This window comes from Rattus norvegicus, chromosome 3 (genome assembly GCF_021556685.1).
Source record: "Rattus norvegicus strain SHRSP/BbbUtx chromosome 3, alternate assembly SHRSP_T2T, whole genome shotgun sequence".
Taxonomy (NCBI): domain Eukaryota; kingdom Metazoa; phylum Chordata; class Mammalia; order Rodentia; family Muridae; genus Rattus; species Rattus norvegicus.
Window position 1 is genome coordinate 155,376,739 of NC_141536.1, and position 17,910 is coordinate 155,394,648.

The window sequence follows — 17,910 nt, forward strand, 5'->3', positions numbered from 1 at the left end:
GGCCAGCCTAGGACATATACTGAGGACCACATCCCAACAAGATACAAGGCCAAGTGTAGTGATGCACACCTTTAATCCAAGCACTCTAGAGGCAGAGGCAGAGAGGCAGAGGCAGAGGCAGAGGCAGAGGCAGAGAGGCAGAGAGGCAGAGAGGCAGAGAGGCAGAGGCAGAGGCAGGTAGATTTCTGTGAATTTGAAGCCAGCCTAGGCTGCAAAGTGAGACCCTGTCTCAAAAAAACTAAAAGAGCCAGCACAGGGCTGGTGAGATGGCTCAGTGGGTAAAGTGCTTGCTGCCAACCTTGGTGATTAAAGGGTCTAGAGCATGAAATCCTGCAGGTTGTCCTCTGATCTCCATACCTGCTCACATGTGCTCACATGTGAGTAAATAATGAATAGGTGGGAACAACTTGGTGGGATTTGGGAAAGCTAGGGATGCTTGGCCTACCGCTAGCTAGATAGTTTGCTCAAGGTGCTCTATAGCCGTCTGCTCAGATGCTGGCTTTCTCTCTGCTCTAGATTTGTAAGTAAGTCACCTATGTTCTGTCTCCTCTTGGTATAGCTTCAATAAGAAGCCCAAGCGGGGAATCCAGTTTCTCCAAGAGCAAGGCATGCTAGGAGCAGCTGTAGAAGATATTGCCCAATTTCTGCACCAGGAAGAGCGTCTGGATTCTGTAAGTCGGGGCCTGGTATGGCAGCTGCCTGTGGGCTGATGTTGCATCTCACTGGTTTATACCTCCTGCTTGCCTGGCCCTGAGTGTGAACTGCCTTGCACCCTGACTCCTGCAGCCTTGCTCTCTTTGATCCTGTACAGAATCCCTTGGTGAGAGCAGCTCAGCTTTGAGGGACAGTGTCAGAGTCCAAAGTGGTGCAGGGACTGCTCAGAGCTGAGTGTGTCTAGTGCATCTCCATATATAAGCCTCATTTCTCTCCTCCTCTTCCTGTCTCCAGCAGGCTGTCCTGCGTGTGGAAGCAGGGACAAACCCTCCCTGCTTCTGGCAGTCAGCTGCTGTGGACACTTAGGGCCTTTGCACTTCAGCCTCTGTCAACCTCATCCACCCCATCAATGTGTTTTGCTGCAGGCCATATTTAACAGTTTCTAGATGCTGGTGTGTATTCGTGTTTCAGACCCAGGTTGGTGAGTTTCTGGGAGACAGCACAAGGTTTAACAAGGAGGTGATGTATGCCTATGTGGACCAACTGGACTTCTGTGAAAAAGAGTTCGTCTCGGCCCTGAGGACATTCCTGGAGGGTTTCCGCCTGCCTGGGGAAGCCCAGAAGATTGACCGGTTAATGGAGAAGTTTGCTGCACGATATATAGAGTGTAACCAAGGGTGAGCACTGTGACAACTGCTCCTTCCTTTTTGCGGACACTTATCTTGACTTGAGGCTTGGGTTTAGTCCTTGCAATTCTGCTAAGAAATTAATATGTCTGTTCACTATGTGCCAGGCTCTGCTAAGCAGTGTCCCACATGAGACTTTGCAGCAACCTTATTTGTGTCCCTGTACTACTGACAAGGAGGTTGGGGACCAGAGAGGTTAAGTAACTTGTCTAAGGTCTCATGGCTGGCTGGGCATGCCGACACTGAAGAGGTAGAAGCAAGAGAGGTGAGAGGCAGAGGCAGGCCTGAGCTACCTTGTCTTACAACAAGCAAGAACAAGGCCTGCTGTGGAGTGCAGGATTGGAGCGCTCGCCCTGGTTGCCTGAGGCCTGGGTTCTGCCTCTAGCACGGATGGAGCACTATACATGAGAGGGCTACTTCTTTGCTAACTGGGAGCCAGCATGGAGCAGAATGCATGGCTTTCTTTCACTCCTTGCTGGTATACACTACAGAAGTGGCTGTGTAACTTAATGACCCTTCCAACAGGTCCTTGGCTTTACCTTGGGTCTTTACATTTTATTTTGTCTCTGATGATGTGGAGGGTGTGTGAGTGCAGCTCAGGGGTGGAGGGTAAAGGACAACTGTGGAGCCACTCTGGTCCTTCCGCTCTTAAGTGATGTCTGGGAATTGAACTCAGGTCATCAAGGCAAATGCCGGGACTGTGGAGCTGTCTCGACAGCACTAATCTTGGTTGCTTAGTAGTCGGCTGCTGTTTTTACAGGAAATGGAGAAGATTGGCCCTAACTGGGGTGAGGAGTGGAAAGTGCATGTGGAATGTATGGACACCTGGCAGAAGTGAGGACTGACAGGAGGGAGGAGCAGCTGGAGGGAGGCAGGCCTCACGGGGGAGGGAGCATGAGAACAAGACCCACTGATGTGCTTGTACAGTGAAGCCTGTCGAGGCCTCTTGCTTAGTGTGCTGACTCAAGCTTAAAAAGACCGGGATAAGTGTGCTTGCACCCTGCTGTGCATTCATCGTGCTGAGCTGTGCTATAGGCAGGAAACAGGCTCTGAAAGGTTGAGCACCTCAGTTCGAAATCAGCCAACCAAGAAGTAGCCAAAGCAAGATGTCTGAGGAGTCATGGCCTCCCTCTGCACAAGCAGCTGTGAGTGAATGCCCTGAGCATGCTGGGGACCGCTCAGGGAACAGTTGGTGACAGTTCCGTCCCAGGTCAGTTCCATAGTCAGGTTAATCAGTCCCCGCCCTGCCAGTGTGTGGCAGAGACAGCCTCTGGTCATTGGAACCTAACTGATGTGGCAGCTTGATAAGGAGAGGCGATGGTGTGTTGCTCACCTCAGGTGTGCCCTCCATGGACCCGGGACCCTACTCCAGTGCCCTAGTCAGTCGACGATCCAGACCCGATCAGCTCCCCTTTTGCTGTGTTTCCTGGTTTCTTTTTCCTGGTGAGGCAGTTTGTACAGATGAGTTTCCAGCTTCGGTTTACACATAATGTGGCTTAGTGTCTACTTACCTAGAACAAAATGTTGTAAAGCCTATGCTTTCAAACACTATAAATATTTTGCTTTGTATTTCTGTTCAGTACCACAGTGGGTAATAGAAACAGTAAATAACCAATAACTGAAAAAGAATTTATGTGGAAAGGGTAAGGAGTTGTACATCCCAGAATGATTCATAGCTGTCGTGGTACCTTTGAGAGCGTCTCTTGGCATCCTGTGCTCATTTGCCTGTACCCTTGGCCCAGGATGCTCCTTAAGTCCTTTTAAAAAATTGCTTGAAGCCACTCGACCCAGAGAAGCTCTGATGCACGGGCCAAGTTAGCTCCCTTTGTGGCTGGGCTGTTAGCTCTTGTTCAGAAGTCCCTTCCCTGACTCCATCATATGATACAGCAGCAGGCCTGCCCTCAGAGGCCCGTGTCCCCACTCGTGCTGCCCCCACCCGGGCCACTCTCTGTACTGTGTCTCTTATCTGGGCTCTTCCCTTCCAGGCAAACCCTGTTTGCTAGTGCTGACACGGCGTACGTCCTGGCCTACTCCATCATTATGCTAACTACAGACCTGCATAGCCCTCAGGTACAATGCCCCACGATTGATTCATACACTGTAGCTGCAGCTGTGGCTCAATTTGTCAGGCATTTCAGTATTTAAAAATGTTCTTTTTTATTAATTTCAGGTAAAGAATAAAATGACAAAGGAACAGTATATTAAAATGAACCGGGGCATCAACGATAGTAAAGACCTACCTGAGGAGTACCTGTCCAGCATCTACGAAGAGATAGAAGGCAAGAAGATTGCGATGAAGGAGACCAAGGAGCACACAATGGCAACGAAATCCACCAAGCAGAGTAAGGCTGCCTGCTGCACACCTGCCGTCAGCACCAACGCCTTCCATTAAAATACAATGACATCATCTCTCCTTCCCTTTCCCCTATATCCCTCCAGTGCCTCCCCTCAGTCCCTCTTAGATTCATGGCCTCTTTACCTTTAAATTGCTATTGTTACATGCACACAGAGATAAAAACACACAGATGTATAAACACGCCTGCTGAGGCCATTTAGTGTTGCTTGTAAGTATGGATTCAGAGCTGACCTCTCAGCCCTGGGGAGACCCCTCCGCCCTGGGGAGACCCCTCAGTCCTGGGGAGACCCCTCAGCCCTGGGGAGACCCCTCAGCCCTGGGGAGACTAGTTCTCTCCAGAGCAGTCCTCAGTTGCTTGTAGGTCTTTGTCTGGGGGTGGGGCTCACCTCTGCCTATTGGGTATATCAGAAAGTATCATTAAGTATGCTGCTGGTGGTAAATTTAATGTGCATATCTAGATACCTGAACTTAATTATTATCTAGATGCAATTAAATTAATTATGATTATATGATTCCTTCATAATGTGATGCTTGCTGGATTTGTAATTAAGAACAAGAAAGAATTTAAAATATGTAATCTAAGAGCTAAACTGTCCTTCCCAAAACTGTCTTCCCCCAAACTTTAGCTCAGGATGATTGTGTCAGTTGTGGCCAGGTCTCTTAGTGAGCCCCTGTGGTGCTGCCAGTCAGTCCCTGAGAAGCTCAGGCACAGTGCCGAGCACAGGATCTAAAGACCCTCCTTGGGCTAAGCCCAAGCTGTTACTTACAACACTCCACCATACACCGCCCTGGGTAAGGAGGCCCTCCTAACCTTTCTGCCTCATCATCTCCATCTGCAAATGGTAATATTGTAACAGGTCACAGGCTAGTAGGGAGCTCTGTGAGTACCTAGGCTTTTCCGGCAGTCCTGCACAGGGCAGACACTGCGTCTCACTCCCTTGCAGATGTAGCCAGTGAGAAGCAGAGGCGGCTGCTGTACAATGTGGAGATGGAGCAGATGGCTAAGACAGCCAAAGCTCTGATGGAGGCCGTGAGCCACGCCAAAGCCCCGTTTACCAGCGCCACACACTTGGACCATGTCCGGCCAATGTTCAAAGTGAGTGTCCTAGAAGTTAGCGTGGGGCCAAGCCTGACTCTGCAGCTGACCTGCTATAGAGTGGATGGCGGATCTCAGTGGGAGAGATTGGAGAGGAAAGACCAGGGACTGGCTTCTTCTGCAGGTGCCAGCTCCGTCATGGCCTCTGCTGGCCTGCTGCCTGGGTTTCAATCTTGACTTTGCTACTGTGTCACCATGTGACCTTGGTTGGGTAGTTCTCTCTCCTCTGTTCATTTTCTGTCAGCGGGGATGAGGATGGAGCCGCTTTGATGGTTTGATGGGGGGTGAATGAGTTAATAATTGTTCAGGGAATGGCACTCTGAGAGGCTGGTTAGTTTTTAGAATGACTGTTATGGGCATACAGTGTGATGTGTAGGGGTGAGGTGGCAGCCTATAGGAATGAGTGCTCTTCCCTTACCTGTGGGCCCCGGGTCTGATAAGGCCTCAGGCTTGGAGGAAGTGCCCTTACTCACTGGTCCCTCTCCCAGCCCTGCAAGGCCGGTTTTAGGGTGACATCTCACCTTATTGGCTTCAAGGTAAGATGAAGTGCAAGAAAAGACATAGTCTAAACATTTTTAAATGTTTAGAAATCACAGGCAGGCGGCATGCATGCATGCGTGTGCACGCGCACGCGCACACACACACACACACACACACACTCACACTCTCTCTCTCTCTCTCTCTCTCTCTCTCTCTCTCTCTCTCTCTCTCTCACAATAAGTAATGTATCTTTTAAACCCCAGTATGTGTGATTGTGTTTGCCCCAGCCTGCCTGTAGAGGGAGGTCAGAGCTCACCATGCTGGAGTCAGTTCTGCTTCCACCATGGGAGTTCCCTGGACTGATTTTGTGTTGTCTGGCATGACAGACAAGTCTTTACACACTGAGCCAGCTATTCTCCAACATCCTTTCTCTCTGTTTGCATTTCCTTTTGTGTTTTGTTTGTTTATTTGTTTGTTTTGTTTTTTGAGACCGGAGCCTCACGGGTGTGACCTTGACTGGCCTGCAACTGTTAAGTAGACCAGGCTGGCCTCTGACTCACAGAGACCCACTTTGTTTTACTGTGGTTAAAGGCAGCTCACTCACATGCTTAGTCTGCCTGCCAGTGTCTGATTGTCTCTGGCTGTGTAGAGAACTGATTCTACGGCACCGGTGAGGTGCTCAGCCCCTAAGTGCACTGACTGCTCTTGCAGAGGGCCAGGGTCTGTTCCTAGCAGCCGTCTACAGCTCCTGTTTCAGGGGAATGTGATACTGTCTTCTACCTCAGTGGTCACCAGGCACTAACAGGACACAGACATACATGTAAACAAAATGCTCACCTGCAGAAAATAAATCTTAAGAACAAACAAACAAACCCACTTCTCAATCCCTATGTACATTCAGCAGGGAAAGAGCATCTTTGAGTTACTAGCGATGTGTGCTATAGGTGCAAATGTTAACAGCCCAGTTAGTAAAGAGTACATTTATAGTGGTCATAGTTGATAGGAGCTGTTTTATATTGTGAATGGAATAGATGGAGGTCAGGCTGCACTGGGCATGGCATCTTGGCTGTAATGGACACGGTGTGCTCTGGTTGTTCTTGCCATGCTCAAACTCTGAGTGTCACTGAAACTTGCTTCCTCGGCAGCTGGTGTGGACGCCACTGCTGGCAGCCTATAGCATCGGCCTACAGAACTGTGACGACACGGAGGTGGCCTCCCTGTGCTTGGAAGGCATCAGGTGTGCAGTCCGCATTGCCTGCATCTTTGGAATGCAGGTAGGTGGAAGTGAACATGTGCATCTTTAGATTGTTAAAGCTTTGAAACTACCAGGAATTTCCAGTTGACCAAGCGTTTTGGCAAACAACTTATTCATTCCCACCGAGAAACAACCCATGGCTTTGTGCTAACAATGGCTACAATGGGGAGAATACTGGGGTCCAGATTAAAACTTGACTAGCAATGACAAAGGAGCCTCTTTGTCCACCTGTCACATTGACCTGCCCTGATGCTTATGTGTCTGGCTGAGGCCGTAGCTCCCTACAAAAGTGTGTGGTGTGATCAGCTGGCTGGAAGCCCTCTGTTTCCTCCTCAGCATTTCCACAGTGGCCTTGTATTGCATTGTTTCTGTGATTTCCCTGTCCCCCACCCTGCTCTGGGAAAGCAGCTGGTTATCCGCAGCACTGAGGTTTCTATAGGCATGTTCACGTCCTGAGCACCATACATATCAATGCACTCTTTGAGCTGTTTTGCAGTCACAAGGTTGGTGTCTGTCCTCCTCCTTGCTTCAAGGTCAGTGGGAATCTGCCCATTAGTTTGTTCAGAAAATCTTAGTCTTCTGCCCCATCTGTCTTTCTTTTGATAGTTCTGAAGGTTCTGAAGCTGGAAGCCAGGGTTTCAAAGTCCACTCTGGTATGTCTCCAGCCTGATGGTGTTGGCCCTCTAAACTCAGAGTCAGGATTGCTGTAAATGTTAGTGCTTTAGTCCATAGTCTTGGCATCCATCAGAGACATTACAACACGGGAGAGAGTGACGGTGATGGTGGAGGTCACTGCAGAGAGCTAGTTCTTAGGTGTGGTTGTGCACAGTGAGCCTCAAGTGGTCCACTGGTGGGATGGCTGGATCCTGGTGCACCAAAAGCCTACTGTGGGCAATGGAAATAGCAGAGAAGCTTGGTGCACCAGCCCATCATATAAGTGGCCACACTGTGGGTGGAGTCACAGCGCTCCTTGGGCTTCTCTTTCAGCTGGAACGAGATGCCTATGTTCAGGCCCTTGCTCGCTTTTCCCTGCTGACAGCCAGCTCCAGCATCACAGAAATGAAGCAGAAAAACATTGACACCATAAAGACACTCATCACTGTGGCTCACACCGATGGCAACTACCTTGGCAACTCCTGGCATGAGGTATGCGTCTCTGCCTTTGCTCCAGATGACTCTAGGGCTCTGATTCCTTTTCTCCTGCTCACTTCTACGGTTGATTAGGGTTAGCCTTCCTTTACCTCCTTAATCTGAAAGATGCCCATGAAGACAGAGTTCACGCCCTACACTGATGGCAGAGAACAAATCAGTAAACAACATGGCCCAATGTCAGACAGCAATGAGCACATCTCGGAGTGGGCTGGGCAGCGTACCCAGGGAGGTTTTAAGAAAGTTGTCATGGTATGGGCACACATCTGGTCACAGCTAAAGGAATTAAGGGTGTGGAGGGATAGCATGCCAGACATAAAGAAGAGAAATGCATAGACCCCAGGCCAAGAGAGACGGCACGGTAATGGAAGTGTGGAAGCCAGGGAGGCTGTGTGCAGAGTCTGAGGAAGAGCTGGGGAGCAGGAACTAAGTCTGAGCACCAGCTTGAGTGGCGTGGAAATAGAGCTCTGCTCCAGTCAGGACTTTCTTTGTTGAACACTCAGTGAAGTTTGCAAATACACATGCAGTTCTATATGTGTGGACCCAGCTGACCAGTTCTCCTGTTTACCATTCACCTTCGTTTGTTTCTCTGTGTAGCCCTAGCTATCCCGGAACTCTTTAGACCAGGCTGTCCTCAAACTCAGAAATCCCCCTGCCTCTGCCTCCTGAGTGCTGAATTAAAGGCATGCACCACCACTGCCTGACTCATTTTATTCTTAGTGTAAAAGTCTGCATGCTCCAGAAAACTGACTACAGAAGACTGAAGTCCTTCCTGGCTGTGAAGCAAGGCCTTACTTCTGACACCCTCTCTTTCGCAGATCTTGAAGTGCATCAGCCAGCTGGAGCTCGCTCAGCTCATAGGAACTGGAGTGAAGACTCGCTACCTCTCTGGCTCTGGGCGGGAAAGAGAAGGGAGCCTGAAGGGCCACAGTCTGGCAGGAGAAGAATTCATGGGTCTTGGCCTCGGTAAGACACCAGCCCCAACTGGCCAGCACAGAATCACAAGTTAACAGTGATGAAGCCCTTCTTGTCACATCAGGACTGTCCTGTGCAGTGTCCTCTTCCTTCTAGTGCAGCTGATAGCATGTGTGAATTCATGGGCTGCTGCTTCAGCTGCCTTCTTGTGACTGAGTAAAAGCGTCTGTCTCCCCGCAGCAGCCTGGTGCTTCCTGTTCCTTCTCCCCCCGGGCCATGCTGAGGCCCCCTGCAGTAGGGGTTTCACTGTCCTCCCTGTGTCTCTACTCTGGGAAGGTTGGATGTCTCCACATTTCATGTGTGATCTCAGGGTACATAGTTGCTCCATCTCTGCTGTGAGTTGAAGGACTCTGGTCCATGATGTAATGGTAATGTAGTCACTAAAGCGAGCAAGTGTGCCAGCCACGTTCCGAGCACACAGTTCATGTGTTTTAGCTCATCTCATTCTCAGAGTGATCCAATGAGATGAGGACGGCCACCTGCCCATTCTATAAAGTAAGAAAACTGGGGGCTGGGGATTTAGCTCAGTGGTTAGAGTGCTTACCTAGGAAGCGCAAGGCCCTGGGTTCGGTCCCCAGCTCCGAAAAAAAGAACCAAAAAAAAAAAAAAAAAAAAAAAGAAAACTGAAGCCTGGGGAAAAGTGACCTGACAGTCACAGGACAGGGAGGTAGCCTAGGCTGCTGGGTGCAAGTACAGTGGAGCAGCCAGTTCAGCCAGTGCTGTTCAAGTTCTGGGGACACGCAGTGACAACACCTGCTTATTGTGTGCCCTGGAGGATAACCACAGTGAAACCCTGCACAGCCTACCGGTGTCCAGCAGAGGAGCCACCTTATTCTAGGAGCCCTTGCTACTCACTTCCTCCCAGTTTCTTTCCTAAGCACTAGGAGATTGCCTACAAGCAAGAGGGTCTGTAAGGGTCTCTATTAATTCCAGAGTGCGAGCTTGTTACTCTGTCCACAGTGGAGCTGTGTCTGTTCCTGGTTCTGTTTTACTTGCTTAGGGATTCTCATTCATGCCCTTTGTATTTGCCTGAGGCAAAGGGCCCTTGTATGGTCTGTGTGGTAGACTCAGACTTACCGTGTAGCAGAGGCTGGCCTTGAACTTCTGATCCTTATGCCTCTGCCTCCTGAGTGCATCTCTGTGCTCAGCCTGGGTACTTTGTTCTAAATACTTGGTGATGCCTGGAGCCCTGCTGATTTTGTGTGTTATGTTCTAGGTAATTTGGTGAGTGGTGGTGTGGATAAAAGACAGATGGCCAGCTTCCAGGAGTCCGTTGGTGAAACCAGCTCACAGAGTGTGGTTGTTGCAGTTGACAGGTGATGATTTTGTTCTCCAGTGATGCTCCATCGATTGTGCCTGACATCACTTGTTGGCTTCTGGGTGTGGTGATTTCTAATCTATGTAACTGTTCATGTTTCCTCTCTGCCTTTTCTGAGAAATTTCAATTTCCCCCTAGAATTTTTACCGGCTCTACCAGACTGGATGGAAATGCAATAGGTAAGTATCTTGACTTTTGTACCAAAGCATCTGCCTCCCATTGGAATTGTGTGACATCACTAACAGGGCTGCCATCTGTTGCCGTCTCTGTTGTGTAGTTGACTTTGTCCGCTGGCTGTGTGCTGTGTCCATGGATGAGCTGGCTTCTCCCCACCATCCCCGCATGTTCAGCCTGCAGAAGATCGTGGAGATATCATACTACAACATGAACCGGATCCGGCTGCAGTGGTCTCGGATATGGCATGTCATTGGAGATCACTTCAATAAGGTAACCATCTGCATCTTGAGACCACTTTAGCGACAGCTGGGGGAACGCAGGTGCTAAGTTCATGATGATAAAATGGAAGGGGTTGGCCCCATATGGGGGTTTGTCATCCAATCATTTTTCCCTGTGAAATCACAGACAGTTTGATAGGAGCAATGTTGTATGTATATTTTTATAGGAGTCGTGTAGAATGAATTAAAAGTCTAGTGGTGGCTGGAGGATGGCTCAGTGATTAAAAGCACCAACTGCTCTTCCAGAGATCCTGAGTTCAATTCCCCAGCATCTACATGGTGGCTCACAACTATCTATAATGGGTCCAATGTCCTCTTCTGGTATGTCTGAAGACAGCTATAGTGTACTCATATACATAACATAAATAAAAATAAAATAAATACTACACTAACCCCTACCCATTGCTGGGACTAGAGCTTAGTACTTGCCTACCATGCACATGTCCTGAGTACAGTCCCCAACACTGCATACAAAGGACATGGTGGTGTAGGCCTGAACCCACCGTAGAACTGATGGTCATCAGTGGCTGTAGGGCAAGTTCTAGGCCAGCCTGGATACATGACCCCTCCCCTTTTCTTCTTTTCTTTCTTATCTTTCTTTTTCTAAAGGTCTTTGAGGCAGTTTCTGCCTGTCCTGGATCTCATTATGTAGATGAGGTTGACTTCAAACTCACAGAAGATCCTTCTACTTCTGTCTCCCAAGTGCTGGGATTAAGGCCATGCACCACCATGCAACTCTGTTTTAAGGAAAGACTAACACTGCAAATGTCACTGTTGTGGCTGGACAAACCTGCTGGTGCTTGTCGGCTTGGGGAGCCCTATGACCCCTCCTATGACCCACAGTGCAGCCGTGCTCACACACTGTTCAACATCAGAATTTCTTACACACAGACTCCATTGCTACTCTTCTTCCAAAATCTTATTGGAAAACTTGTCACTTGTTTATAGGTCAGAGACAAGCCCGAACACATCAGGGATAGCCATTCTAAAACATCTAGCTGCTGCCGTAGGCCAGTACTTCTCTACTCAAGGTTTCATTCTGTTCAGAGGGCTGGAGCCGTGACTCAGTCTTGAGTACCTGCTGTGCAGGCATGGACACCCGTGTTTGATCCTGAGAGCCCACATAGAGACTGAATTAGGCAGTGCATATCTGTAACCCCAGATAGTGGCAGAGACAAGCTCCTTAGAGCTCACTGGCCAGCCCTTCTAACCAATCAGTGGGCTCAGGACTAGTGAGCAACCTTGGCTCAGACAGTATGGTGAACAGCAACAGAGGAACACACCCAACTGCAACATCTCCCCTGCACATGCACTGCACACAACCCTATACACATGAGTGCTTATACACACACGTACCCAAAGTAACAAACATCTAAAGGGAAAGGAAGAGCAAGCACATGCTGGCCTGCGACACACACCTGCCATCCCACCAAGAGGAGGAGGCAGGAGGCATGCTGGCCTTTTGTTGTGACACCTGCACAACACTGCACAGGTCTCAGCCAAGATTAGCATTTTCTCTCTCTAGATGTGCCTTCCGCAGAGATCTCAGGGAGCTGCCTGACTTTGCTCTTCTGCTGAACCTACTTTTTACTTCCTATTCTGCCAGGTCGGCTGTAACCCCAATGAGGATGTGGCCATCTTTGCTGTTGACTCGCTGCGGCAACTCTCCATGAAGTTTTTGGAGAAGGGAGAATTAGCCAACTTCCGATTTCAGAAGGATTTTCTGAGGCCGTTTGAGCATATTATGAAGAAAAACAGGTAGTGCACACCATTGTGAAGACCTGGGTCTCATTCCCTGTCGGTGTCCAAAGTCCCTCACCATTAACTCTATGATGCACTCTCTCTGTCTTCTTGGTGGTGGTGTTAAGTAAATGGATAAAACTCCTTTTATCAATACAGTTGAAGGAATTGGGATTATCTTAGAACCTGCTTAGAATGTCTGCAGTCCTGGATCAATCCCCAGCGTGTATCTCCCCCACAGACACAAACACACACAGAGATACACACACACACACACACACACACACACACACACACACACACACACACACACACACACGTGCGTGCACACATCTCCAAGAAATTTGAAAATTCTGTGAAGAAAACAGCCAGGAATCGTGTTTTGTGAGGTTTTGAATGTAGGACGTCAACCATTCTTTGCTGCAAGTCGCCTCTTTGGGGGCTTTCTCTTTCTCGGAAGGGCTTCGGTGTGGCCAGTGAACACCGGCCTGTGCAGCCTGCTCTCCCCACTTGTGAGAGAACAGTTTCCCAGGACTGTGTGGCTTCCTAGCTTTGCAGGCGTGTGTGCGAGTTGTCACAGGCATTCAGGCAGTGCGTGTCTAACCTTGCTGCTTCGCAGGGATTGAGCCGTTTACCTTCTCACCACATATAATTAAATTTAAAATACTGCATCTCCAGTCCTTGTCGTGTGCTTAGCATGAACATATGCCTTGCCTCAGAGATTTGGTAGCATGGCGACTCTCTGACTAAAATGAGGGCAGGGCAGAAAAGCTAACAGAGTGACTTCAGCCACAGGCAGTGTATTGTTGTTGAGCAAGAAGTCAGAGATGGGGCATGGAAAAATGGCTCAGTGGTTAAGAGCACCGACTGCTCTTCCAGAGGTCCCGAGTTCAAATCCCAGCAGCCACATGGTGGCTCACAACCATCTGTAATGGGATCTGATGCCCTCTTCTGGGGTGTCTGAAGACAGCAACAGTGTATTGTACATACATAAAATAAATACATCTTTAAAAAAAAAGTCAGAGATAGCCAGCCCCAACTCTGGCTCCACAGCCTAAATCCTTATAAACGCAGATCCCTCCATTCTGTGGTTCTGCTTGACATGGAGTAGTGTTTTCTCTTGACCTTATGGTTGCAGGGTGGTCATTCTGGTTCCAGAGTGGGATAGGGTGAGAGCTGAGCTAACCGAGTATGCACTAAGATGTGCTTTTAAACTTAGGTTTCTAATGTGCTGAGGGGCGGAGCGTCTCTATCTTCCCACCCTCCCACCTCTCACCAGGTCCCCAACCATCCGGGACATGGTCATCCGCTGCATTGCCCAGATGGTGAGCTCCCAGGCAGCCAACATCCGCTCAGGCTGGAAGAACATCTTTGCTGTGTTCCACCAGGCCGCCTCTGACCACGATGGGAACATTGTGGAGCTGGCCTTCCAGACCACCGGCCACATTGTCTGTAAGTGTCTCAGTCCCCCTGTCTGACATCCCACTTGAAGTCCAGCTGGGGCCTCTTCTTACTTGTCTAGCTTACTATTGTGGGGACTCCCTGGCTCAAGTTCTGCTGTGATGGGCGGGGTTGAAAGCACTTGGCACGTGTTCATCTTTACAGCAGTCCAGTGAGTGGAATACAGTCAGCTCTCCGTCCTTTGAAGTCTCATGCCAGCTCACGAAAGGTAGACCCAACCCCACCACCGTCCTCTGCTTTTGTGGTCTTTTGAGAACACAGGAGTATGTAGACCAGCAGAAACCCAAGTCACCAAGATACACTGAACTGAGGTAGACCAACGTGGCTTCCCATCACGATATATAGGGGTCCTTTCTGCAGTCTGCTATGTGCCACAGTGTTCACCTTTTCACACTTTCTGTTGTGATTTCACTTTGAAAATGTCCCGAGCACGACGATGAGGCCGGAGTACATATTGATGTGTCTTGTAGGGAAAGACAAGCTTGCTGCAGGCAGGAGCTGCGGTGCTATTGGCTGTTGGTTTAGTGCTGATGTCTTAACTGCCTGTTAACAAGGCATCAAGAACACAGACAGGCTCTTGGCCCCTGGTTGATGAGAACGACAGGCTCATAGGAAGCTTCTATTCCTCCTGGGAGCAGATGTTAAACATTCCATAGTTGTGTTCGTGGACATTGTAAACAGAAGTACTGAGATTTTCTTTCCTCCATTTTATCGAAGGAAGATGTCAGCTGTGAGAAGCGTTCTCCAGCAGCCGTGATGTGATTGGATTCATGAAGGCAGTTGTCCCTAACCTCCATTTCTAAACCTTGCTGACTTTTGCCTCCTTAGCAACCATCTTCCAGCACCACTTCCCTGCGGCCATCGACTCCTTCCAGGACGCTGTGAAGTGCTTGTCTGAGTTTGCCTGCAACGCAGCTTTCCCGGACACCAGTATGGAGGCCATCCGGCTCATCCGCTTCTGTGGGAAATACGTCTCAGAGAGGCCACGGGTGTGTTTCCCATCTTTGCTTCAGTGGGTAGGCCAGAAAGTCATGGGGTCAAAACTACTGACAAAACTCTTCCCACTGGCACTGGGTGCGTGTGCCTCAAACTTAAGGCAATTCTCCTGCCTCAGTCTGCTGAGTACTGGGATTCCAGGTATTTACCATTATACCTGGCAGTTGTTCATAGTGAGCTTTTTTCCACAGACTGTCCTCCTAAAAGGTGACAGTATCCTAGCTGTTGTGTTTAGACAGAAAGGTCAAGAAGCTAGATGTTCCTTATGAGAGTAAGGAAACAGTCGGTCAGTCCTTGGTGGTGAAGAATGTTTGTGCCTTTCAGAGGACCTGAGTTTGGTCCCAGCACCGCCCACATTTTATAGCTCTCAGCTGCTGTCTCCAGCTCCAGGGCTCAGACAGCTGCCTCTGCAAGCTCGCTCATGCTCATGTGCACAGGAACCAGGAGTGGAGGTGCACACTCAGCACTCAGGCAGGGGCAGGTGGATCTCTGAGAGTTCGAGGTCTGCCTGCTCTACAGAGTGAGTTCCAGGACAGCCAGAGTTATATAAATGAGACCTTTTCTTTAAAAAGGAAAAAAGTCTCCATTTTAAGAAATAGTATGTTGGGCTGGAGAGATGGCTCAGCAGTTAAGAGCACTGACTGCTCTTCGAGAGGTCCTGAGTTCAATTCCCAGCAACCACATGGTGGCTCACAACCATCTGTAATGGGATCTGATGCCCTCTTCTGGTGTGTCTGAAGACAGTGACAGTGTACTCACATACATAAAATAAATAAACATTAAAAAAAAAGATCTATTTCATTGTTAAAAAAAAAAAAGAAAGAAAGAAATAGTATGTTGCCACTGTGACACACCAAGAAGTCACCGTTCCAAATTGCATCTGTGGGCTGGCCATGGAGCTTTGTGGACAGAGCTTCGCATGCACAGAGCCCACCCTCCACCCACCCTCTACAAAAGGAAAAAAGAAAAGAGAAAGGAAGGAAGAAGACACCCGTCTGCTTCTGAAGGTGTTTGGGTTTTTCTTATATGTCTCATCTTTCTGGGTGAGACTTGTAAACCGTTAAGGGATGGTTCTAAAGCACTGAATGTTGGGAATGCAGCCAGTTAGCTACAGTGGTCTAGACAGGCATTGAGTATTCTTCATAGGCTTGAGAAGAGTGTCTGGTGAGGTGGCTGGCCCTGTAACAGCTCTTTGGGATGTGGTGACTTCGAGATTCTGTATTGCATGGGCACTTAGATCTGTAAGGCATTTCCTGTCTTACTCCTCACAGCAATCTTTCTGTTTTAAAACCAGACATTGCCATCCATATGACACAGCTGAGAAAGCAGAGTTCAGAATCCCTTGGTAGAGCATGTGTGTAGCAAGCACAGTGCTCTGGGTTCCATTGGCACCACAGACAGACCTGCTTCCCAGGGGAGGGCAGATGAGTACCTCCATCCTTCACTGGAGTGCAGAGAGAGTGCCTCCTGTTCGTAACCAGAGTCAGTGAGGAGACTCCAGCACCACTTCAGCAGTGTTTGCAGACATCTACTTGAAGTGGAGCCTTGCACCAGGCCGTGGAGAGCCTCCCTGGCCCAGCTACATAATGGGCAACCATTGGGTGTCAGTGCCTGTGCCCAGGCAGCTTGTCAGTCAAGTGGGCCATAGCAAGCACTCAGTGACTAGTAGCACTCAGTGACTAGTAGCTGCTGCTACTGAGTGGTGTCCCGCAGTCATTTCTGGAAACAAGGAGTTCTGAGTGCTTGGTTAGCAGCCTTTGGTCACCAGCATGTTTCTTAATATAATACTCTGCCCCAGGCTCTTGTGAGCTGGCTCACTCTGCTCCATAGGGCCATGGGGATCACACCTTCAGTGGGCAGGGGGTGTCTCTCTCAGTCTCCGGGATTTCCCCTTCTGTACTGCTGAAGAGAGACTGCCTTTCGGGTCCTCCTGCCTGCTCAGGCTACATGTGACACATGGCTTTTGTTTCAGGTACTGCAGGAGTACACAAGCGATGACATGAATGTGGCTCCTGGTGACAGGGTGTGGGTCAGAGGCTGGTTCCCCATCCTCTTTGAGCTCTCCTGCATCATTAACAGGTGCAAGTTAGATGTGCGCACAAGGTAACGTCCCCAGGGAGCTGGACATGGGTACTAAAATGAGTTACTTCTTGCCCCACCCCCAGGCTCACACGTCCCCCTCACCCCCCTTTGCCTCCGTCTCAGTTTGGTGTTTTCTTCCTCACTTGCTCTCCTTACTTTTCCTCCAGGGGACTGACAGTCATGTTCGAGATCATGAAGAGCTATGGCCACACCTTTGCAAAGCACTGGTGGCAGGACCTATTCAGAATTGTGTTTCGGATTTTTGACAACATGAAACTCCCTGAGCAACAGTCGGAGGTTGGTGATAATTACAGCATGGCTATGAGAGGATGTCATGTGCATATGGCCTATAAGTGGATGTCATGTGCATATGGCCTATGAGTGGGTGTCATGGACTCAAGGCCTGGCTATGAGTGGATGTTGTGGACTCAAGGCCTGGCTGGCCTCCTTCCTAGGGTTGCCAAATAGCAGGAGTTTGAAACACATAACCACTTTAGGTGTTTTTGTAATCGTATAGAAGTTCTATATGTGAACAGAAGCACTGTCCTTAGACCTGTGTCAGCTAGTTTGGGGAGATTCCTTTATGGGAAAAGGGAGAGGAAGTACCTCATGGTTTGCCTGCCTGGCCCTGAACACTGCCTGCCAGCCCTGCAGGCTCATGGCTGCTCCTCTTCTGTGTTTCACACTCTCTGCCCCTAAGGACACATGCCAGAGTGATAGCGACAGCAGAGACACATGGACAAGACAAGCACAGCCCCTCCTCTTTTTTCTTTTCTTTTCTTTTTGTTTTTTTTAAGACAGAGTTTTTCTGTGTAGCCCTGGCTGACCTGGAACTTAATTTGTAGACCAGGCTGGCCTCAGACTCATAGATGCCCACGTCCCACTGCCTCCTGAGTGCTGAGATTGCAGGCGTGTGCCAGCACCACCTAACTGGCCCTTATTAAAGTACTATTTCAGGAGCACCGTTTCCCCTCTCACCAGCATAAAAATAACATGCACTAGATGAACTATTCTGGATACACAGAGTTCACACCTCTACCACACAGAAACTGAAACTCCCACTGTGTTGTGTTCTACCTAAGCCATGTGTCCTGTTCTTTAATGTTAGAGTAGATTTTTCTTCATCATAAAATAGATAAATAGTCATTTCAGAGAAATGCTTGGCTAGCATGCAGGAAGCATGTGGTACACACGTGTAATCCAGCTC

The 17,910-nt window shown here is 49.2% G+C and overlaps 1 protein-coding gene across 2 annotated transcripts in view; it reads left to right on the forward strand.

Annotated features, from left to right (window-relative positions):
• Arfgef2 (ARF guanine nucleotide exchange factor 2) overlaps positions 1 to 17,910 on the forward strand; it is an 86,342-nt gene that overhangs the window by 46,785 nt on the left and 21,647 nt on the right. For both annotated transcript variants that reach the window (NM_181083.3, NM_001430231.1), the window contains 16 exon segments: positions 560 to 671; positions 1,126 to 1,331; positions 3,326 to 3,410; positions 3,511 to 3,682; positions 4,641 to 4,792; positions 6,418 to 6,546; positions 7,515 to 7,673; positions 8,495 to 8,642; positions 9,868 to 9,967; positions 10,108 to 10,148; positions 10,247 to 10,416; positions 12,031 to 12,182; positions 13,444 to 13,616; positions 14,454 to 14,614; positions 16,594 to 16,724; positions 16,871 to 17,000. In NM_181083.3, the coding sequence (NP_851597.2) occupies positions 560 to 671; positions 1,126 to 1,331; positions 3,326 to 3,410; positions 3,511 to 3,682; positions 4,641 to 4,792; positions 6,418 to 6,546; positions 7,515 to 7,673; positions 8,495 to 8,642; positions 9,868 to 9,967; positions 10,108 to 10,148; positions 10,247 to 10,416; positions 12,031 to 12,182; positions 13,444 to 13,616; positions 14,454 to 14,614; positions 16,594 to 16,724; positions 16,871 to 17,000 (2,221 nt within the window).